This window comes from Podarcis erhardii, assembly GCF_964252035.2.
Source record: "Podarcis erhardii genome assembly, chromosome: 9".
Taxonomy (NCBI): Eukaryota; Metazoa; Chordata; class Lepidosauria; order Squamata; family Lacertidae; genus Podarcis; species Podarcis erhardii.
Window position 1 is genome coordinate 2,587,426 of NC_138512.1, and position 24,894 is coordinate 2,612,319.

The following is a 24,894-nucleotide window of genomic DNA, read 5'->3' on the forward strand; positions in this document are numbered from 1 at the left end:
GATCTCTATGCCGGACTGAAGACTTGGGTGCCTTCTGGAACAGATTACCGAACATTCAAAATGAGAGATAGAGTTGTCAACTTCCCCAGTATCTGTTGAAACTCAAACTCTGCCCAGAATGTAAGATCCCACAAATTCCTCCACTGCCTCACTGACAATTTCATTTCTCAGAAGGTGGAAAAAGCAACAAGGGGATCATCCATCTTGGACCTTGTCCTCACCAACAGGGAGGAACTGATTGAAGAAATGGAAGCACTGGGAACCTTGGAAGGAAGTGATCATGTCCTCTTGGGTTTCAAGATACAGAGGCAGGGAAAGCCGAGTGTAGTCAGACAGGCACTCTAGACTTTAAGAAGGTCCATTTCAAAAAGCTTAAGGAGATGCTGGGTGAGATTCCCATGGTCAGAAATACTCAAGGAGAAGGCTGTCCAAGATGGATGGGAGTTTCTTAAAGGTGAAATACTGAAGGCCAAAAGGCAGACAATTCCAACAAGAAAGAAAAGTGGGATGCATCTAAAGAAACCAGTGTGGCTCAGCTTACAGATGAGATCAGAAATGGAAGAAAGGGGAAATTGTGAAGGAAGATCTTGCAGGGAGAAGGTCAGGTGGACTAAAGCTTAGAACAGGCATCCCCAAACTCAGTCCTCCAGATGTTTTGGGACTACAATTCCCATCATCCCTGACCACTGGCTAGGGATGATGGGAGTTGTAGCTCCAAAACATCTGGAGGGCCAAGTTTGGAGATGCCTGGCTTAGAATGAGCTCAGGCTTGCAAGTTAAAAATAATTTGGAAAGGTTTCTTCGGCTACGTTCAAAGCAAGAGGAACAAGCAAGTGGTAGGCCCTCTGCATGGAGAAGATGGATAAATGCTATTGGGTCATAGAGAGAAGGTGGGACTGCTCAGTATCTACTTTGTCTCTGTCTTCACCCAAAAGGAAATCAGTGCCCAACCTGTTAACAGAATAAACAATATGAAAGCTGGGTGCAGCTTTGAACTTCCTGACTCAAAGAGGCTGAGCATTAAATGAAAAGGAATATGAAATGTTAAAATAGGTAAAAGATAAAGGACCCCTGGACAGTTAAGTCCAGTCAAAGGTGACTATGGGGTGTGGCGCTCATCTCGCTTCAGGCAGAGGGAGATGTTGTCATGTGGCCAGCATGACTAAAGCGCTTTTGGCTCAATGGGACACCGTGACTGAAGCCAGAGTACACGGAAGCGCTGTTTATCTTCCCACCACAGCAGTACCTATTTATCTACTTGCACTGGTATACTTTTGAACTGCTAGGTTGGCAGAAGCTGGGCACAGAGCAATGGGAGCTCACCTGTTGTGTAGATTCGAACCGCTGACCTTCCGATTAGCAAGCCCAAGAGGCTCAGCGGTTTAGACCACAGCACCACCTGTGTCCCTCTGCAACATAAAATGACCTCCCTGCTAAGAACAAATAATATCAACTGTTTACATAAAAAGCAAACAAATTACTATGAGAGAAGCAAAGGGTGGCAAAGGAATGAGAGTGTATAAAAGCATATGCTGTGTAGGGTTCTTAATAAATTAAGAATACTTAATTAACCCTTCATTGCATGGTAAAAATGCATTATACAACATAGATTTTAAGTCAGATATAAACATGTTTCAGATAAAGGACCCCTGGCCGTTAAGTCCAGTTGCAAACGACTCTGGGATTGTGACGCTCATCTCACTTTACTGGCTGAGGGAGCCGGCGTTTGTCCGCAGACAGTTTTTCCAGGTCACGTGGCCAGCATGACTAAGCCACTTCTGGCGAAACCAGAGCAGTGCACAGAAACACCATTTACCTTCCCTCCAGAGTGGTACCTATTTATCTACTTGCACTTTGATGTGCTTTCGAACTGCTAGGTTGGCAGGAGCAGGGACTGAACAACTGAAGCTCATCCCGTTGCAGGAATTTGAACTGCCAACCTTCTGATCAGCAAGCCCAAGAGGCTCAGTGGTTTGCACCACAGCGTCACCCATGTCCCTCAGATGTCACTAATGAGTACCAAATGCAATATTTAGTTTATTATCATTAGTATAAGATTTCTCCCAAAGTGCATTAGCGTAGCTGGCAAACTTGGAAATTCTTTTTAAAAACACTTTAAAAACTGGACTCATCCAGATACTTTAATAACTCTCCTCTGCTCAGAAGACAAAACCATCAAGGACCACTATCTTATGCCAAACACAAATATGAATTTTTAACAGACTGCAGCCCATGGTTGATATGGGTTTCCTACTTTATACCGTATCTCTAAAGTGATTTTAAACAGCATTACAGTCTTCTTCTTTTTCTGACATAACATGCAAATGTTCAGAGACTTTTTAATTTCAGTATTTGATATTCGTTAGGATGTTAAATTTAAGACCCGTTTACACAACATGTTTTTCTCCATAAGAACAGTGGAGTGTGCCCATGCATGTAGGAAAATAACTTGTTAGCCACCATATCACAGATAAGTCTTAAGATACCTGCATTGCAGGGGTTGGACTAGATGACCCTCAGGGTCCCTTCCAACTTTACAACTTATGATTCTAAGTCACCTTCTATAATAAAAAAACACCTCATGATTGCAGAAATAGCTGCTGCTCCATTAGCCTGTATATTCATTTTCCACACGAAAGTCTACAGCCCCCCAAAAAGTATTAAAAATTGAGAACGAGGGGAGAAATGCATTTTGTTAGGTAGCCCAACATTTCCCAGTCTTCTAAGGCAATCCACCGATGAAACATTAACTTGTTTATACTTGAACATTTCCGTGTGTGTTGTAGAACTGAAAATAACAGAAGCCTCACGCTAAATCAGATTGAGACCTTGTGGCTCTCATGTGCTTCATTCTCTTCTCCACCCACCCTGTCCCAAATACTTACACAAAAGTAAATATATGCTAGCATCCCCCCCCACCCAGTTTCATATTCAGAATCTGTTGCAAAATGAATTCCTTTGGCTCTTCAGGGTATGAAGGTTCCCTAGGCCTACATCTTGGGACCCTGCTGTGTTGTGCTCTGTGTCCAAACAAGCAGTGGACATTAGAATAGGCTCTAGAGAATATTAGCTGTGGTGGAGACCTGGCAGATAAAGGATCATAGGCCAACAGAAGCCCTGCAGAAAGGTATGTTGGAGCTAGGTGAAAGCACGAAACCACAATAAATACAGATTGTGGCTAAGAATATGAGCTATGAACAGGCCAGTTTCAGATCACAAACTCACTAGATTACTTTAAGCCACCCACTCTCAGCCCCCGTTTGAGGATTATAATAGTGTCCTGTCTTACCGAAGCCTTGCACGGGATTACTAAGGCTTAAAATGTTTTGAATTATTCATATATCCTGCCTCTCTCAATGTGGCTTACAAAACACAATACAGGAGCGGAAGAGAACATGGCACCCATGTGGGGTGGGATCAGGATTGTTCAGAGAGAACTTCTTCTCCTTGTCCTTGTTCCTCCCAGGTGATACACCTGGCAGCAGCTCCCTCCCAACTCTTCTTAGGCAAGGGCTGAGCAGCTGGATCTCGTTCCGCTTGATGAAGTAGCCTTCCAATGCTGGCAGATGGCAGCTAGCAGGTCTTAAAAGTGATTATTATTAGTATTTACATTTGGAGTGTCCTTGCCCCTCACTTATTCCACAGGTGGTTTTAGGGCACATCAAGGCAGCAATGGCATACCAGTGAGCTCTAATAGGAAAGCAACGAACTAACACTTCAGGGGGGGAAATGCGTATGTCCTAAGAGGTCCATGCTTAAACATAAGCATCAACTCCAACCCGCACCTTCCAAGATTTCAGAACTGTAGATTAAAATGTGCCAGATAATTTCACTACTACTACCTCTAAGATTAATATTTCTAGAAAGATTGGTACAATTTTGTCCTCCCCACACACTTATTTGTTGGTGCTTCCAATATGGACTGGGACTATTATGTTTGCCCACTTATGAATTACAGGAATAAATAGAGCCAGTGATCCAATAACTGAAACCAGAAGGAACGTCCATAAGAACACACGATCAAGCACCTGAGCTATAAATTTCCAGTCTTCAACAACCTAGAGAGAGAAGAAAGAAAATCAGTACCTTTTCTGAAATGCACTCCAGAATATTTGTATACACACTACAACTAAAGAGTAATAATAATGGCACAAACCCTACTGTCTCTCTTATCGGGCTAGATGCAAAATTAAATTGCCCCAAACATAACTTATTGTGGCTCCCTTTATATCATAATGAAATGGTGGCTCAGGAATAGCCACATATGATTTAAAATGGGGCAGGAAGCCTATTTGTTGCACCACAAAGGCGTAACATTTTAAATAAGGATTTCTGCATTATCTCTGAAAGTGTTCATTTTCACCTTTGAAATTATTCTCATGCAAAAGTTGCCTTGTTACTTGTATTAGAGATCATGGTGTCTGAAAATATGAGATATCTACAGTGCAGGATATATTTGAAAGGAGCAGGCAAGGATTTTACTTATGATTAACTCCCCAACTGCACATGCGGCTGTTCCAGACTGCCAGCCTCAAGAGTTGACTGCAGCGTTAACTAATACACACACCTCACGTACTTCGTTCTCCTTGACAATGTGCCTTGTAATATATCGGATAGAATTTAGGGCTGCTTCCAAGGTAATCCGAGATGCCTCAGCGCCATCCGCATTGGTGGCATCCCCCTCCTGAGTGAAATACCTGTCGATGTGGCTTCTCATACAAAGCAGTTTTGGAAGTTTGTGAAGGAATATCCTGCGGACCCAAGGTGCCATTGCATTGTGCGTAGACGAGGACCGATGGTGAACGTTAATAGCAAAGACAGTTATTACAATGGATAATGTAACAAATATCATCGTGAATACCAAGTACTCGCCGATAAGAGGTATAACTTTGGAAGAGGACGGTATGATCTCTTCAATGACAAGCAGAAAGACAGTTAAGGAAACCAGAACTGATGTGCACAAAGAAATTTTCTCACCTTCGTAAGACGGAAGGTAAAAGACAAGGACGGTTAAGAAGGACAACCCTATGCAGGGAATAATAAGGAACAGTGTATAAAAGAGAGGCAAGCGTCTAATTATAAATGAGTAGGTAATAAAGGGATACCAGCAACACCCATCAGTTCTGTTCCCTCTGATTCCTGTTGCCATTACTATTTCCCATTCTCCATTATCAAAGAAATCTCTCTTGTCTACTTCATCATCCACTAGAATTATGTCAACTTGTGAGCCATCATACGTCCAGGATCCAAACTTCATGGAGCAGTTCTGGCGGTCAAATGGAAAGTAAGTGACATCTATGGTGCAGGAACTTTTGTAATTTGCTGGAGGAGTCCAAGCAATTGTGCCATCGTGTTTCACTACTGTTTTTGTAGATGTTCCTTCAAAACGACCATCTGCACTGAAAAAATATTCAATGAAAAGTTATTTAAAAATGTAACATGCTGAGGTTATTTTCCTCAAACATTTTCCTTGGTTATTTTCAGATGTTTATGTGACGCTCTTAACAGTGGCACCCAGTACAGAACGAGGTCAAAATAAATGGTTTTTTGTATTTTGTTTGAAAACAACAAACAATGCACACTAACAATCCAGCAAGACTATAGTTACCTTGAAGCCCTTGCTATTGAGAACTGATGAGAAAGGCAGAAGAAATACCCTTTGATGTGGGCAAATGGGGAATGGAGACAGGGAGTCACCCAAAACTCTAGCTCAAGAACCCATGCACATTCAGAGACTGCAAAGAAGGAATGGTTCTTATATTTGGTTTGAAATCAACAAGCAAGGCATTTGCTGTATTAAAAGTGGTCTGCTAAATGGGCTTTCTGCAAGCTAAAGATTTGTTTGAAGAACGATTGCACCCATTCTTTGTTTGTTTGTAATATATTTAATTGATTTATACCAAGTTATGCTGAAGGTTATGAATGTCAAGATCCATAATAAAGGTCTTTTATTCTTTCCTGCAAATTCATGTAAGAGTTAGTTCTAGGACTCTAAGCGGCCTGATCAGTCCTGAGACTACTTTGGAGGCCCCCATATGCTATGGCTGCTAAGGTGGCACGCAAAGCTCTGCAGTTTATATGTGGCAGCATTTCCAGCACACAGAGGAAAGCTGAGCTCCAAAACTTTCTGAAGACACCTATTTCAAGGAGTGACTCCTTCCTCAGCTTAAACCTGTAGTAAGTACCTGAGGGCCCCGCTCCTGCCACTCACCACCTGGCCCAGGGCGGGGCCTGACAGGCCTCACAAGGACGGCTGCTGCGGCTGCTGCTGCTGCTGTCCAGGAGGACTCGGAGGGCCACAGAGTTCTTTTTAAAATGTTTTAAAATTTTCTTTTTCCCTTTTGAATTTTTTGTATGTGGGGGGTGGATGTTTGGTTGGGCTTTTTACAGTTTTTTGTTTGTATTGTTTTATTGTGGTTTGTTTGGGGTTTTTTGGTTTCTTTTAAAGGTTTTATTTTGTTCCTAAGGGGAGGGATCAGGGCTGCCAGGGAGTGGGTCCCATTGGGGGGTGGGATGCACTGGGACAACCGATCTCAGTGATCATGGGTAGGAGGAGGAGTTACGCTAAGACCAGACCATGTCATTACCGAGGAGGCAGGTTTAGTCGCTGTCTGAGGACTATCCCTGCCTCCAGGTCTGGTCCTGACCGGATGGATATTAGAATCAGCAAGGGATACCCACATGATCTGAAGGTGCTGCTGTGCAATGCCAGGTCAATGATTCATAAGACTACGGCCATCCATGACTTGATCATGGATGGAGGACTTGACCTGGCAAGGTTGAGGTTGAATCCTGACAAGACAGAAGTACTGTTTTGGGGGGACAGGAGGCGGGCAGGTGTGGAAGACTCCCTGGTCCTGAATGGGGTAACTGTGCCCCTGAAGGACCAGGTGTGCAGCCTGGGAGTCATTTTGGACTCACAGCTGTCCATGGAGGTACAGGTCAATTCTGTGTCCAGGGCAGCTGTTTATCAGCTCCATCTGGTACGCAGGCTGAGACCCTACCTGCCTGCGGACTGTCTCACCAAAGTGGTGCATGCTCTCGCTTGGACTACTGCAATGCGCTCTATGTGGGGATACCTTTGAAGGTGACCCAGAAAGTACAACTAATCCAGAATGCGACAGCTAGACTGGTGACTGGGAGCAGCCGCCGAAACCATATAACACCAGTCTTGAAAGATCTACACTGGCTCCCAGTACGTATCCGAGCACAATTCAAAGTGTTGGTGCTCACCTTTAAAGCCCTAAACGGCCTCAGTCCAGTATACCTGAAGGAGCGTCTCCACCCCCATCGTTCAGCCCAGACACTGAGGTCCAGCGCCGAGGGCCTTCTGGCGGTTCCCTCGCTGCAAGTTACAGGGAACCAGGCAGAGGGCCTTCTTGGTAGTGGCACCCGCCCTGTGGAATGCCCTCCCACCAGATGTCAAAGAGAAAAATAACTATCAAACTTTTAGAAGACATCTAAAGGCAGTCCTGTTTAGGGAAGCTTTTAATGTTTAATAGGTTATAGTATTTTAGTGTTTTGTTGGAAGCCGCCCAGAGTGGCTGGGGGGAGCCATCCAGATGGGCGGAGTATAAATAATAAATTATTATTATTATTATAACTACTGTTCTGCTTGCATTTCACTATCTCTTATAACACTCCGCTTTTGCTCTTACAAAATGAATGGCTAAAGGGTCCCTTTTACTTTTTACTTCTTTTATCTAACAAAGACCATGAGGCTGCCATTTAGTGAGATGCAAATCTCTCAGGTAGTGTTCTGTGGAATGTCTCTTTCACCACACAGCACACATAACTGAAGAAAATACATCTCTCCAGCAAACATAATATATTTCATGGTTTGAAACTAATACTCTCATTTGAAAATTCTGCATGAATGCCATGCTATCGTGCCAAATATATCATTTCAGGAAAAAAGATGCTCTCAGCTCTACAAATTTCAAAATACAACTTATTCAAATTATTTCTCTCTTTAATTTTTGGAACGGTAAGAATTGTGTTAAAAAACATTAAATACTTACTTGTCATACAAAACAATATCTGGGATCCATATAGAATCTGAAGGGACACGGATAGATGTTATTCCAGCATAATCTTTAGGGTCCCACTTCAGTTTTACATCAATCCATTCCTACAAAGAGAGTAAAGATAATATTAATTGATAAACTAATTTATTTACTTTACAGTGCAATTATATACAGGTCTATTCAGAAATAAGCACCACTGAATTCAACGGGATTTATTCCCAGAATAGTGTGCATAGGATTTCATCACCGCTGTAGCAACTTGGTTATTTGAGTTTACACTGAATAATACAGCTCAGTCGCAACCGAACGGTATAGATCAACATTCCTCCCAACATCATGGTTACAGTCCAAACTTTTTCCTTTTTTCCCCTTTTTTATAATAATTTTTATTCTTTTTCCAATATAAAATTATAGAGTCAAAACATCTTATTTATCACCAACATTCTCTTTTTTTTACTTCCCTCAGCTTGTCTGACAATCCTCCGTTTTAATTACCGTACTTCTTCCACATTTCTTAAATCATTATTGCACTAAAATACTATTTTTCTTTTGACCTTATTTTTAACAATATTTCTAAATATCATTTTCACAAAACTTCTTGAAAACATACAAACGTTATCTGATCATCACATAATTTTTGCATATATTCTGTAAATTTAGTCCAGTCTTCTGTGAATCTCTGGTCACGTCAATCTCGAATCCTTCCTGTTAGTTTATCAAGTTCTGCGTAATCCATCAATTTCGTTCTCCATTATTCAATCATAGGTAGTTCTTCCTGTTTCCATTTCTGGGCCATCAATATTCTTGCTGCTGTCACCGCATATAAAAACAACTTTCTTTCTTTCTTATTAATTTCGTTTCCTATTATTCCTAGTAAAAAAGCGTCTGGTTTCTTAACAAATGTATATTTCAACATTTTTTTCAATTCATTATATATCATTTCCCAGAAGCCATTTACTTTTTTACATTCCCACCACATATGATAAAACGTTCCTTCTTTCTCTTTACATTTCCAACATTTATTACTTATTTTATACATCTTTGCTAATTTCACTGGTGTTACGTACCATCTATAAATCATCTTCATCACCTTTCCTTTTATTGTAGTGCATGCGGTAAACCTCATATCTTCTTTCCACAGTTTTATCCAATCATCTAGTTGTATATTATATCCAAAATCTTTGGCCCAGTCAATCATAACTGATTTCACCTCCTCATCTTTTGTATACCATTCTAATAGTAATTTATACATTTTGGCAAGCCTTTTTATTTCATTATTTAATATTTCCCGCTGGAATTTTGATTCCTTATCCGAAAAACCTCTTTCTCTCATATCCTTGTTAAACATTTCATTAATTTGAAAATAGTGCAGCCAATCATTAACATATTCTTTTACCTCTTCATATGGTTTCATTTTCCATTTACTTCCTACTTTCACTATTAAACTCCCATATGTTACCCAATCCCCCCTCATATTGATCTTCTTCACACTTATCACCTCCAATGGAGATAACCAGTATGGGATTTTTGGCTCCAATACATTTTTGTACCTATCCCAAACTTCAATGAGAGATCTTCTGATAATGTGGTTTTCAAAACCCTTATGCATACGTTTCTTATCATACCATAGATATGCGTGCCATCCAAATCTGTTATCGAAACCTTCCAAATCTAACAATTCAGTATTTTCTAATTTCATCCATTCTTTCAACCAACAGAGGCATGACGCTTCATAATATAATTTCAAGTCTGGCAGGGCGAAGCCTCCTCTTTCTTTTGCATCAGTCAATAACTTAAATTTTATTCTCGGCTTCTTACCCTGCCAGATATACCTTGAAATTATTCTTTGCCATTCTTTGAATATTGCCGCCCCTTTGATTATCGGAATTGTTTGAAACAAAAACATCTTTGGTAACACATTCATTTTTATCGTTGCAATTCTTCCACAAAATGATAACCTTCCCCACACCTCCAGATCTCTCTTAATCTTATTCCATGTTGAAACATAGTTATTTTGTTTTTTTTATTTTTTAAATATATATTTTATTGAGGTTTTTAAACATAGATTCAAAGATAAAGAACAATGTAACATCTATCATAACATACTTTCTTAACTTCATAGGACTCCCTCACATCTCCCGCTCCCATGTGCATCATTGTCAATTCTTGCCCACAATTTATCATCTTGTTTGCAATCTTGTATCACACTCCTTTAACTATAGTCTATTAATTCTCCAATAGGTTTATAATTTATCCTCAGCTTACTTATCATCTTAGTTCCATCTAACTTAGTGGTGCACAATTATTTATGATCTAGCATCCTTTCTTAACATTCAACCAAATTACAATATTTATTTAAATAAATCTTAAAAGTTTTCCAGTCTTCTTCAACCCTCTCCTCTCCCAGGTCTCGGATTCTGCCAGTCATCTCGGCCAGTTCCATATAGTCCATCAGTTGCATCTGCCACTCTTCCAAGGTGGGTAGATCTTGAGTTTTCCAGTTCTTGGCGATGAGTATCCTTGCTGCCGTTGTTGCATATAAAAAAAATGTTCTGTCCTTCTTTAACACCTTCTGGCCGACAATACCCAGAAGGAAGGCCTCTGGTTTCTTAGTAAAGGTACACTTAAATACATTTTTCAGTTCATTATATATCATTTCCCAGAAGGCCTTCACCTTAGGGCAGGTCCACCAGAGGTGAAAGAATGTTCCTTCATTTTCTTTACATTTCCAACATTTATTATCAGACGAATGGTATATCTTGGCAAGTTTAACTGGGGTCATGTACCATCTATATATCATTTTCATAACATTTTCCTTCAAAGCATTACATGCAGTGAAGTTCAGCCCAGTGGTCCACAACCTTTCCCAGTCCTCAAACATAATGTTATGCCCAATATCCTGTGCCCACTTTATCATAGCCGATTTAACCATTTCATCTTGTGTATTCCATTTTAACAGCAAGTTATACATTCTTGAAAGTACCTTAGTTTTAGGTTCTAACAGTTCTGTTTCCAACTTCGATTTCTCCACCTGGAATCCTAACTTTTTATCATTTTTAAAAACTTCTTTAATCTGAGCATAGTGTAACCAGTCTCGCACTTTATCCTTCATTTTCTCCAAACTCTGCAATTTCCAATTGTTTCCATCTTTTTCTAATATTTCCCAATATTTTGGCCATTTGGCCTCCATATTGGGTCTTTTTCGGGCCTTAGCTTCCAGAGGTGAAAGCCACCTTGGAGTTTTGTTTTCCAATAAGTCTTTGTATTTTGTCCAGACATTAAATACTGCTTTCCTGACAATATGGTTCTTAAAGGCCTTATTGATCTTAACCTTGTCATACCATAAGTATGCATGCCAACCAAAAGCATTGTTAAAACCTTCCAGATCCAGTACATCAGTGTCTTCGAGAAGTAGCCAGTCTTTTAGCCAGCAGAAAGCTGCGGCTTCATAGTACAACTTTAAGTCTGGCAGGGCAAAGCCCCCTCTTTCTTTCACATCAGTTAATATCTTAAACTTAATTCTGGGCTTTTTGCCCTGCCAGACAAATTTAGAAATATCTCTCTGCCACTTCCGGAAGCACTCCGTCTTGTCCACAATCTGTAATGTTTGGAATAAAAACAACATCTTTGGCAATACATTCATCTTAATAGCAGCAATTCGGCCTAACAAAGAAAGTTTTAATTTTGTCCAACTGTCCAAGTCTCTTTTAATTTCAGACCAACATTTTTCATAGTTATCCTTAAATAGACTCAGATTTTTTGCTGTTATGTTTAGCCCTAGGTACTTTACTTTTTTAACCACAGTTAGTTCTGTCTCTCTCTGAAACCGTTCTGACTCTGTATCTGTCAATTTTTTTCCCAACACCTTGGTTTTCTGTTTATTTAATTTAAATCCCGCCACCCGACCAAAGTCTTGAATCAATTGTAATACTCTTTTTGTACTAGATTCTGGCTCCTGCAGGGTCAAAACTAGGTCATCTGCAAAAGATTTAAGTTTATATTGTTTCGCTCCGACCTGAATCCCTTCCACCAACCGGTCCCCTCTGATCATATTCAAGAGCACCTCCAGAACCGAAATAAATAACAGAGGGGAAATCGGGCAGCCTTGTCGTGTTCCTTTTTCGATTTTGAACTCTTCTGTAACCACATTGTTAACTATCAATTTAGCCTTTTGTTCTGAGTATATTGCGTCAATTCCATTCTCAAAATCCCGTCCCACTCCCATTTCTTTTAAGTTTCCCTTCATAAATTTCCAAGAGAACATAGTTATTTTGAAATAGATCATTACTCTTGGGGGTTATCCAAATTCCTAAATATTTAACTTTCTTAACCACTTCTATCTCTATTTGTCGCTGCATTTTTTCAATTGTTTCTTGATCCATATTTTTTGCAATTATTTTAGTTTTTTTCTTATTTAATTTAAATCCAGCCACCTGACCAAACTGTTCTATTTCTTTTAACACTTCTGTCACTGTATTTATGGGATCTTCAACCGTAATCACGAAGTCATTGGCAAAAGCTTTTACCTTAGATTCATTACGACCAACTGCTATACCTTTTATTTGTTCATTGCTTCTTATTGACCTTAGAAAGACTTCCAGAACAGAAATGAATAACAACGGTGAAAGAGGACACCCTTGTCTTGTACCTTTAGTTATTGCAATATTTTCTGTTGTCACATTGTTAACTATTAATTTTGCTCTTTGTTCTGAATATATCGCCTTAATACAATTTAGGAAAGATTGACCCATATCCATCATTTCTAAATTTTTCAACATAAATTCCCATGAAATATTATCAAAAGCCTTTTCAGCATCAACAAAGATTAACATAGCCTGTTTATCATTCCTGACAGTTAGATATTCCATTATATTAATTATGCTTCTTATATTATCTTTCATCTGCCTGCCAGGAAGAAAACCTGCTTGATCCTTATGTATCATTTCATTTAATACTTTTTTCATCCTTCTTGCTAATATATTTGAAAACAATTTATAATCATTATTCAAAAGCGAAATAGGCCTATAATTTTTAACTTGAGTCAAGTCCGAATCTTGTTTTGGGATAAAAGTGATATAGGCTTCTTTCCAAGTTTCCGGTATTTCCTTTTTCTTTAAAATATTGTTCATCACTTCCTTCAACGGTACAAGCAGGGTGTTTTTCAATTCTTTATAATATCTTGCACTAAATCCGTCAGGCCCTGGTGTCTTTCCACTTTTTAATTCTTTTATTGCACTATTAATTTCTTCTATTTCAATTGTCTCATTCAGTCTATCTTTTTGATCCGTCGGTATTTTCTGCACCTCTTTTCCTTTTAGAAAATCTTCTATTTTCTTTATATTACCTCTTTCTTTTCTTTTATACAAATGTCTGTAAAAGTCCACAAAACCTTTTCTAATTCCTTTCGGATTATCTATCTCTTGGTCTTCCACTTTAATTTTATGAATTGTATTTTGTTCTTTCCTTTTTACAGTCCAAACTTTTTCCTAATATACTACTCACCTGCTTCAACCAAACATTTGTTGTCATCAGCTGATTTTTCTCATCCTATTGAGAGAAAAAAGCATTTTATATGAATGACAGTACACTTCTCTCACTTCCAGACAGCGGTCAATTAACATATGGTATATATTCTACAGCTCTCACCAGGGCAGGCTCCAGGCTGACACCTGAATTTCCCAAAATGCCCCAGACTAACACTATGTTGTGGTTGCTCTGGGGCATTGGAGGAACTTTAATCTATTTATTATTGGCTGGAAAGTTTTTCTTTCCTTTTCAAAAACTTTTTTTAAATTTTTCAACACAAGAGTATGGAAAGTCATCAGAGAAATACTTATATAATAATGGTAAGTATAATTCTACATAGGTTTATTGAACTAATATATTATTTAGGACAGGGGTTTTTTTTAGGTGCAGGTAAGAAGTCCTGCAGGTCATTGTTTTAAACATAAGATAAAAGTCCCAATTGTTCTACTGGTTCTTACCCTTGCATCACATGAATCTTGTGGGCTATCTTTTCAGCAGTAGTGAGGTTCAGTAAGTTTTTATACCACAACTCGAGAGACATATCATTTAAGTTATTCCATTTTTGTGCAAAAGAAAGTCTGGCAGCTACAAGAAATCAAGTTAGCAGTTCCTTTGAAGATAATTGTTTGAGAGAATCATCTCATACAGTGCTATTCTTCTTTTTAAAAAAGAGGTGCCGGAACTCTCCCACTTATGTCTACACACAGAGGCCTCAGATACATGGCAGAATAAGCAAGCTCCTCTTCAACCAGGGCTGGATGGTGACCATCCCTCTCCCTTCGTGCACAGGCTCCTGCACAGCGTCTCCTCTCCTGCGCAGCTCAAAGAAGCCATACTATTGCTTGACATGCCATCCAAACCCAGGCTTACCAAGCGGTAAGTCAGAAATAACCTGAGATAATAATGCTGGTTTATTTATAGCTTACAGTTCATTGTTTATTTGAAACAAATAAACCATTGACTGGATTTAGACAACACAACAAGGCATAGTATGGCTTGTATGAGCTACAAGAGCTACAAGATAAGCAAAAGGCATATTCATGATTAAACTATGTTTTAAAGCAAACTCTGGCTTTTTATAACATGCAAACCAGGCCTGTGTGAACAGATAGCACATGAATGCATGGTTCCTTCCTCCTATCCTCTCAACAGCAAGTGACCAATAATACACGTACAACTTTTGCAACCCCAACACCCTGTGTGGAGTTATGACATCCTCTTTATGAGGAGAAGAGGCTCTGTTAAAAAGCCAGGGGTGCTGTTCAGACTATGTGCTTCTGACAAGCAACTCCTTTACGCTACCATGCCTATTTAAAGAGCAAACGGCAGAAGTTTCCAACGTACCACATCGACTAACTGGGAAATTGCAAGGCCAAACTTCACTTTGATTGTGTCGTTCAGACGCTCTACTGGGCGAACCCATCTTTCATAATCTTCAAATAAGTATTTAAACAGACGGTCTTCACTTTTAGCAATAAAGGAAGGCTCAGACATACCTGTACAGATGGAAAAGAGGTCACACAAACATTACAATTCTCCTACTTTGTATACAGATGGCAACCATTTTGCACGTGCTCGATTGGCACGTGACCACGGACGTGCGCGCCGTTTTTGGCCCTGGAAAGGGCTGGAACGGGGTAGGCTTACACCCGCTCCACTGACACGCACGATGACATGGAACACAACCCGTGTAAACAGGGAATTGCCTGTATAGGAGGAAAGAAGAAGCAACAATTTATGCTTTTTCAAATTTGACTTATGACTTAATACAAATAAGGTAAAAATGGGCATGATAGTCATGTCGGTTTACATTTCTTGGTGCAGAAAGTATTGATCTAATGTGTAGAGATCTTTCCTATTCAAATTCATTCAATAGGTTTCTGGAAGCTTCTCTGTGTGAAAGTAGCTTCATGATGTTTGGGTTATACCTTCAGAGAAGCTAAGTACAGCTGATGTAAACTGGTTCTCTTATCTCTTTCTGTTAAGGTCATGCTGATATAGGCCAGAAGGAGCATGGGTCTTTCTTACTTTCTATCTCTCTTCCTTCTGGTGTGGTGCTCTGTACATAGCATGCTTAGTGTTATGGTTTAGTCTTGTTTTAAGTTTTTGTAAGTGCTGCAACTGGATTGTTTATGGAATGTGCCAATCCTGAATGTACTGGATTTGTGACCATTATGCTCATCTGCCTTCAGTAGCAGTAAAGCTCTGCTGGGTGAAATACAATTGCCACTGGTCTATTTTTGGGGAACTCTGCATCGTGTTTAAGTTTTTCCTTCTCCAGAGAAGGCACAACAATTCAGTGGATGAGAAGGGCAAGTACAGGCAATCTCCCATTTACGTGGGAGTTCCGTAAGAAGGGTATTTACAGATTGGGAAGTGCATTGCATTTGTGGCCATAGATTATGACCCCACATACCCTGTTAACCATCCTGTGGGCTGTTTCATTCTCCTCCATGTAAACCACACTGCAAGGAAAAGTAACACTTCGCTAACTATAGTTTGGAGGTGTGGGTTGACACCTCCCGGTTTGCATGGACATTCGCTCTCTCTTTCGGTTTTGGATGTAGCTATGGTCAGCCTTATGGAGGCAGTAGCGTTTTTGCTAACCACAGTTAGCACCAAAGAAAAATTGGCAACCATAGTTAGAAGTGGACTTGATACAGCTGACTTTGATTAATGATAACATTGGTTCAAGTGTAATGCTGACCAGTTACCCCTGTAACTAACAGCTGTTCTGTCATGAAAATATTTTACTCTCACTTCAACCATTTGAATTTCACACATTATCAATTTTTGTCTATGATAATGTGATAGGAATTTTATGGTCTTAGATATATGGTAATGTTCATAACCGCACATACATGGATCAGCACAGGAAGGCCAACCTGGAACCATTTTGATTCCTAAACTGACCAAATGTTTTCTCTGCAAGGTCAAACTGGAAAAGTCTCCCCATTGTCTCTTTCCTCACAAATCCTGTCTTAAGGACACATTTAAGATATGAATAGGGTGCGAGCCTGTGACCTGGCCCAGGAAATAAGTATTTATCATTACAAAAGACTGGCCAGGCTCCCCAGGCAATCCAATCAAGTAACTTGCCAGGCAGGAAATAAACTGCGACAGGAGAAAAACAACATGCAAATGTTCTGCTTTAGACCGCCTTTTCTGGGATGTATCTGAGGGGTGGTCTTAGGTTACACCACTTCTGTGATGTATGCATAATGTTTCTGGGCGTGGTCTTCATCTAGAGAATGGGAATTTCAAAAGTCTTTATAAGCCCTTGCACAGCATTTTTCTGGGTCCTCCTCTTTTCCTGCATGTGAGGGGAGCACCCTGTTGCAACAGATCAATAAAGATCAAGCTTACTAGCTGCTTTGCTTCTCAATATTCTCTGGTTGGCCTCTGTTATTTTCTCCTACCAATAGGGAACCTATGTAAGGACTCTCAATGGGCTCTTGGATACCCCATAAGGGGAAAGGGCATATTTTTATTTACAACAATGCTCCATAGTCTGTACTACACACCATTTATTGAAATATACCTGGAAAAACTGAGAGAAAACAGAGAAATCCACGCTATTGTTTGTATAGTCGTACCTTGGATCCCAAACGCCTTGGTACTCGGACGTATTATCTCCTGAAAGCTGCAAACCCAGAAGTGAGTGTTCTGGTTTGCGAACGTTCTTTGGAACCTGAACATCTGACGTGGCTTCCGACTGGCTGCAGGAACTTTGGTTTCTGAACGTTTTCGAAGTTGAATGGACTTCCGGAACGGATTCCGTTCAACTTTCAAGGTAACACTGTATATAAATCTGATAGTTTCCATGAAATATTAGCTTCCTCACCACTGCCACCACCCTGGCTGAAAAATCACGTTATGCAACCTGAAGCAATTTGAGAAAGCCAACAGCAGTAGTAGATGCAGAAAATGTGGGTGCTGACACCACAATATTCTGCTAAATTTGGCTCATATACTAAATTTACCACAATGGCAGTGTTCAAAAAGCTATAAAACTTTGATGCTGAAAACAGAAATTATAGGTAAACATCAGCAGATGCTACCTCAGATGCCAAGGAGATAAAGAATTGCACAACTTTTAGAAGACGTATGAATGCAGCCCTAGATTGGGAATTTTTTAATGCTGATGTTTTATTTTGTTTCTACATGCATTAGAGGCCTTCCAGAGTAGCTGGGGTGGCCCAACCAGATGGGCAGGGTATAAATGATAAAACAACAACATCTTGCAAGCTTAGCAATGAACCAGTGGGAAATATAAATTGTACCTGGTTGTTACAAGGAATGCAATTGGGTTGTATATTTATGCCTTTTTTAAAAAATAAAAAATATTATTAATTTCTCTCTCTCTCTCTCTCTCTCTCTCACACACACACACACACAATCTTAACATGTTTTAACATAAAATGTAAATTGTTTCTCTGGTGACTTCCCCTCCTCCCTTTCCATGGTTTCCATATTTACCCTGACACGCTGCATCTTCCATCCATAGTCCTCCTGTATTATTCAATACGCTGGTGGCTGTTATAGCTTTCCTTCCCCTCTGCGCAGTGGCAATCTCAGATTAAGAGCTTAACAGAGCAGAGAAATGTTCCCTTCTGAATTATTTGGAAAGCAGTTGGCATTTTGTAGACATTAATGTAAGGACAATTATTCAAGTTGTGGCCTTGCAAGCTGTCTGGCAATAGCAATAATGCTGTGGTCGGCTGTCATACAGGCAAGCTTTAGAAAGGTCTCCTTGTGAATTTCACCAGCCATCTGTTAAGAGGTGCTGAAATCATGCCTAAATTTTAGTAAACACACTGATCCAGTGCATGCTGACTCAGATGTATTCATAGGGAATTCATAGGGAATTCAGTGCATGGGATTAAACCCCAAAATGACTGACTGACATACATACATACATACATACATACATACATACATATGAACATTTCTATACCAAGCTGTTGAGTTTTAATCAGTGCGCCCAGAAGGCAATTGTTATGGGGGCAAAGAGGTCAAAGGAGACTATATGAAAAAAGAAAGAAGGATGCAAAGTAAGATGGCTGTAAGGTATTCCTATTATAGCCACACATACTGTAGTTTGTCTATTTTGTGAAGTTTATAAATGCAAATTGTCATTTTATGTAAATATATATGCAAATTAGGGACAGCCTTCAGGCTCCTAGCGAGTTGCAAAATCAAGTCTCCAACGCAGCAAGGCCTGTGTGCAGGTACATACGGTAATCCGTTATAGCTGCACTGTACTGTAAACAACTATTTTCCAGTGCCAGCTAGACAGAATTGTATTGCCAGCTCCACTGGCTTTCACAGTGATCATTGCCAACATATCCATATTAGCATTCTCATTTGGGGAGTTACATAAGCACTCCTCTTGCTCTAATTTCTCTGCAGCCTACTGAAAAATTTGCATTATTAGAAGTAGAGCGTAAGACAATCCAAGGAAAACCACAGGAGAAAAGCATTCATATTTGAAACTAGCAGCTGCATCTCCTTTCTCAAAAACATTTAATACTCTTGCTTGAGGATAAACATCTGTAGAGAACCATAATCACTTATGGTTTAATCAAACAGTTTGTAAACCGCATTTCAGAGCCAGTTATATATGAAGCAGTTCTGCAGTACTGCAACAAGGATTATGTGCACATTACTTTTTAATCTTAACTGGCACACACACCAATCCGATGCCAGTTTAAAGCAATTCCTTACAAATGGAATTTCCAGAAGAGTTCTCTGTGATGTTCTAGTACAGTGGTACCTTGGTTTCAAATGCCTTGGTACTCAAACAACTTGGAACCCAAACACCGCAAACCCAGAAGTTAGTGTTTTGCAGACTTTTTTTGGAAGCCAAATGTGCTCCGTTTTGAATGTTATGCTTCCGATTTGAGTGTCACACTGAGGTCTGTTTTTGCTATTTTGTGTTTTTGCGGCTTTTTTGTTTTGTTTTTGTGACTGTGTAGAACCCAGTTCAGCTACTGATTGATTGTGTGACTACAGTACATTGTTTATTGCTTTCATTTTATGGATCAATGGTCTCGTAAAAGACCATGTTAAATTCATGCTAAATTGCTGTTTTAGGGGTTGTTTTTAAAAGTCTGGAACAGATTAATCCATTTTGCATTACTTTCTATGGGAAAGCACGCCTTGGTTTTGGAACAGACTTCCGGAATGGATTAAGTTTGAGAATCAACGTACAACTGTATGTTCTACGGAGTTCATCTGGGCTTATGCTGAGATTGCAACCTCATTTTAACAGCCTTCCTGTCCCCAAATGTGATAAATCACTGTTATCGAGTGGAAAACACCATGCAAACTAGTTCATTATCCAATGCACTGTGGGACCGAGTTTGACAATACCTATGGCTGAGGTTGTACTCATGGTTAACAGGGATTGGGGCCTAAATCCAGTAATCAGGCCATAGGACCTCAGCACCATTCAGCTCAGCAAGAAGCAGAAAACTCCCACCTGTTGCCTCATAGCTACAGAATTAGGTTGAAATCCTATACACAGGTATTCATGAGAAAGTCCCATCTGCTGGTCTTAACACCCAAGAGGGTCAAGTCTGTATGGAAAGGTGTGTTTTTTCAAATATTAAGTCATTTAGGGCGGCTTCATTTTGGACCCATGGAAGTTTCTAGGTTCTCTTCAAGAGCAGCCCATTTACAGCACACTAGAAAATTTCAGATTGGATTACTGCAGAGTATGAAATATAGTGGCCAGGTCATCTCTATCAAAAGGGGGGGGGCATTACTGGCAAACCAGACAAAGCTTGAAATAGGCCCGCCCAGCCTCTGACAATGATGAATCCAGAAGCAACCCCAATCTACGGACCTACTCCTTCCGGGGGAGTAAAACCACCCAGAACAGGCAGTCTGCCCACTTCCTAGACTCAAGAACCTGGAAGGCAGAGCACCCCGTCTTTTCAGGATTCAGCTTCCGTTACTGGTGCACATCCAGCCTGTCTCCATCTCCAAGCACCAGTCTAGATCAACTGTCTCTTCATGTGGAACAGAAAGACAAAGGCAAACAACCAGATTTATACTATTGTTGTAACTGATGTCATGAAACAGAAGTTTGACTAGAAGCATCACTGCATTTCTTCCATTGCAATATTCAGTCTCCTATCTTTGCATTTTTTAAATTAAAATGTTAAAATGCTCAACTTGATGTTCTCAATATTTTTCTTCTTCACATCACACCAAGCATTAAAACTGAACAAAAGTTTTGAGACAGTATTTTCGTACCACCTCACACAGAAAGGAAGCTTAAATACTGCATTTCCGCAATTTAGCTATTATGACTCAAAATGCATACTTCATTTTTCTTTTTATTTATTAAATGCCTTTCCCATCTACTTGGCAAGAACACCTGCCAGTTCAAATACATTCAATAAAACAAAATTTTTACCAAGCTGGAGTCTACAGGATTCTATAGCCAGTCTTTCCACTGTAATCCTAATGCTTTCAGTTTTTGCATACATTTTTGTTTTGCTTTATTGTGCATTTCTAAACTAACTTCTGCTCTACTTATTTCTGGAAGGTTAGTTATTTAGAGATCCATTCTGTGTACCTCCTGAAGAAGATTCCCATGCCCCATATAAATGTATAGGAAACAGCATCAGAACAGTAGCAGCAAAATGTGTATAGGGAAGCAAGAAAATAAGTCAAATGTACCATTATGATTGTGTAAGATGGGCAAAAAGCAATATGCTTATAAGAACAAATTTGCTTGATTGTGTTTAACAAGGTAAAGGAAGGGACATAAATATGTACGAGAGCAGAGAATGTTCAATATATAAACATACATTAATAAAATAGGTAAGAGGGATTATGTATGAATAAAATTAGGAAGAACTTCCTGACAGTGAGAGCTGTTCGACAGTGAAATTTGCTGCCAAGGAGTGTGGTGGAGTCTCCTTCTTTGGAGGTCTTTAAGCAGAGGCTTGACAACCATATGTCAGGAGTGCTCTGAAGGTGTTTCCTGCTTGGCAGGGGGTTGGACTCGATGGCCCTTGTGGTCTCTTCCAACTCTATGATTCTATGATTCTATTCTAAAAACCAGAATGAAGTGTAGTCACAGCATCATCAGTTTTTTCTGCAGAACAGAATTGCAAATATGCTTCCACATTGTCTCCCTACGATTACAATGCCAATGTTCAAAGCCCTCAATTGTCCTTCAAATAAGCCTTAAATCATCAGAAATCTCTCCAAAGCAAGGAAACATTCAGCATATAACATGTCACAAGCCTGTATCCACTTAAATGCCTGCAGGATTCTCATCCCCAACCAAAACAACCACCTTCAACTATTAGTTTTAAATTCCAGTATCCAACATCATCCAACATCATTTTTGTAAAGACAAAAAACAGACTTCTGCATCTTTTCTGGACAGCCCACTGTAAAAGTTAGCCTAGAAAAGTCAGATTGACCAGTCTGTGCAAGGCAATTGCCCTGCCCAAAATGGGGGTGGGGGCAGTTATGGATAGGGAAAAGTCAAATGTTGTTGTTGTTTAGTCGTTTAGTCGTGTCCGACTCTTTGTGACCCCTGGACCAGAGCACGCCAGGCACTCCTGTCTTCCATTGCCTCCCACAGTTTGGTCAAACTCATGTTTGTGGCTTCGAGAACACTGTCCAACCATAGCATCCTCTGTCGTCCCCTTCTCCTTGTGCCCTCCATCTTCCCCAACATCAGGGTCTTTTCCAGGGAGTCTTCTCTTCTCGTGAGGTGGCCAAAGTATTGGAGCCTCAGCTTCAGGATCTGTCCTTCCAGTGAGCACTCAGGGCTGATTTCCTTCAGAATGGAGAGGTTGGATCTTCTTGCAGTCCATGGGACTCTCCAGAGTCTCCTCCAGCACCAGAATTCAAAAGCATCCATTCTTCAGCGATCAGCCTTCTTTATGGTCCAGCTCTCACTTCCATACATCACTACTGGGAAAACCATGGCTTTAACTATACGGACCTTTGTTAAATACTCCCCTGCTAAAATCCTACTTTATTATAATTCTGAGCAAAATGACCCATGAGGATTGCTTGAATTATATGAAACTGTACAAAATGCTCTTCCTTCCCTCTCACAAGTTAGCAACCAATTTACGGCAGTTATGTGCATATTGACCCAGAAGTCTTTTAAAAATATAATTGGACCAACAAAGATCTCTGCATTTTTGTCATAATTCCAAGGGATATGAATGCTGCCAACCCACTGCATACTCTAGCCACTTACTTGGGAGCAAGGAGCATTTGAACTCAACGCGGTTTTCTTCTGAGCAGACATATAGAGAAATGCCCTTACCTGGGATTCAATCCTTTGGAAAGCCAGGATGGCTTCATTCCCAGTGGACAAATATAGGATGAGGCTATTCAGCCCCGATTACGGTGCGCACTTGTTCCAGCACCATCCCACAAAACAGAAACACGCATTTACACAAAAGTTACTTTATCCGTTTTCAGTATTACCGCGGGCTCTGAAATCACCCCCCCCCCGCGAGGGCACGACTGGGCACCACTATTTCCCCGGGGGGGGGGGGGAGAGCGGTCTGCGCCCAAAAGAGCCCCGTGTGCGGCGGCGGCAGCTGGGAGACGGAAGGGATTCCCCGGTCCCGCCCGCCCGTCCGATGGAATACGGCCAAGGCGAGGTCGTGCGGACCGAGCAGCGCCCGCGCCGGCCCCAGTCCTCCCGCCTGCCCGCCAGCCCCGCCGCCGGGGCCCCGCTTACCCGGGGAAGGCGCTCCGCCCGCGCCGCCCGGCCCCGCCAGCAGCTGCAGGAGCAGCAGCAGCAGCAGCAGGAGGAGGAGGCTTCGGCGCCCGGAGCCCGCCATGCCTCGGCCAGGACGGAGCGGCGGCGGCCGAGGAGAAAGAGGAGGAGAAAGAGGAGGAGGAGGAGGAGGAGGAGGCGCCGCCCCGAGTGGCCGCGGCGCGCTGCGCAAAGATCTGCGGGCGGAAAGACCTCCGGCGAGAATCCCCAGCATCCCCCCCCCAAAGAAGCACAGTTTGCACGCGCACACCCCCCCCCTAAATAATTACTTGCGCGTTTCTTTCTCTCCTTCTTAGGTATTTTTATTGGGTTTGACACCCCGAAAGTTGTTGAGCTTTTTAAGGAACACCCCGCCCCCCAAAAAACCCGATTCTTACATTGACTTCTCCAAAGCGCCCCCCAGAAATCCCGGTAATGACCTGGAAAATCCGGGCATATGGCAGCCCTGAATATGCATGAAGGAAGAGAAGGTAAGGGAGCCCCAAGGGTCATCTAGTCCCACCCGCTATAATGGAGGGAATACCAATAAAACGTGAACAGAGGGGTGGTGATACAATGACTACTGCAATCTACACAAGATAATATATCACCAAGGCAACTGTCTGTAAACAAAATAAACATCCATAAAAATGGCAAAAGTTTCTTTCCCAAATCAGTTTTATCTTAACAGCAAACACAGTAAATAAAGAGTTCACTTGCAATATGTTGGTGGTTCAGTGCTCTTTTCTTCTCTTTCCCAAATTAGATTTTATCTTAAACAATTGCAAGTGCAGTAATAAATAGTCCACTTTTGATATAGCAGTGGTTCGGTGCTCAGACGTTGTTCCGGTAATCCAACGTTTCAGTGCTAAACAGCTGAGTCATCAAGCTGCCAAAATCTATTGTAACAGAATTGCAATTAATTAACAAGTAGAATAAGGAGAATTAAAATTAAAAATATGTTGAGAATATGTAATTAAGGTATACCTTTGTAGTAAATGATACACAAGAGAAGACAGTGTGTAAACAGCTTAAAGCAGGGGTATATCTACAAGAAAAAAGTGAGACAACAACTCGTCTATTTGCACATACAGTGGTACCTCAGGTTACATACACTTCAGGTTACAGACTCCGCTAACCCAGAAATACCCCCCCCCGTCACTAAAGAGGACAATGTCCTTCCGTTTGTCAAACCTCCTTAGGAAACATGGGCAGAGCTCACAAATTTAAAGACATAACAGCAGAAAGTCCACAAACAGCTGCATGTAATTACTTGAATCCTGTGAACTAATGTTGAATTTAGTCCACATGGAACTAGTGTGTTGAGTTTATAGCAGTCTTAACAGGGCGGGTGGTGGCACCAATGTATATCAACTGACAAGGGCAATCAATTAATTAAATCACGTTTCTGGTGCCAGAGTTAGTGAATCCATTCGATTTCAGAATCATGGAGCTGTTACGGACATGGTAAGAGGCACTTTCAATAGCCTGGTTGCAGGCTAAACAGCCTCCACACTTAAAGTGTTCCAGTGGTAGACAATAAGTTTTCTGTGGTCTTTTAAAAGACCACCTGCCCTGTTAAGACTCATA

The 24,894-nt window shown here is 40.7% G+C and overlaps 1 protein-coding gene across 4 annotated transcripts; it reads right to left on the reverse strand.

Moving 5' to 3' along the window:
• Window positions 1–2,017: 2,017 nt before the first annotated feature.
• CHRNA5 (cholinergic receptor nicotinic alpha 5 subunit) lies at window positions 2,018–23,402 on the reverse strand. Of its 4 annotated transcripts, none has more exons than XM_081876372.1 (6): window positions 23,287–23,402; window positions 14,898–15,049; window positions 13,530–13,574; window positions 8,022–8,131; window positions 4,577–5,399; window positions 2,018–4,058 (listed from the first exon to the last, which is right to left on the reverse strand). In XM_081876372.1, exons 1-6 carry the CDS (start codon window positions 23,387–23,389, stop codon window positions 3,897–3,899), a joined length of 1,395 nt encoding a protein of 464 aa, XP_081732498.1. In that variant the 5' UTR covers window positions 23,390–23,402; the 3' UTR covers window positions 2,018–3,896. The 4 variants fall into 4 exon arrangements, with proteins under 4 accessions (XP_081732498.1, XP_081732497.1, XP_081732499.1 ...); XM_081876371.1 differs by having other exon boundaries at window positions 4,568–5,399; XM_081876373.1 differs by lacking the exon at window positions 23,287–23,402 and adding an exon at window positions 22,864–23,054 and having other exon boundaries at window positions 4,568–5,399.
• Window positions 23,403–24,894: the final 1,492 nt, after the last annotated feature.

Bases quoted from the DNA above. Each gene is read 5' to 3' on its own strand.
- CHRNA5 (XM_081876371.1), bottom strand. From the start codon at position 23,389: ATGGCGGGCTCCGGGCGCCGAAGCCTCCTCCTCCTGCTGCTGCTGCTG. The intron at 15,050-23,286 runs GTAAGCGGGGCC...CCATCTGTACAG, and splicing joins GGGCGGAGCGCCTTCCCCGG to GTATGTCTGAGCCTTCCTTT. The intron at 13,575-14,897 runs GTACGTTGGAAA...TTCTCTCAATAG, and splicing joins TTTCCCAGTTAGTCGATGTG to GATGAGAAAAATCAGCTGAT.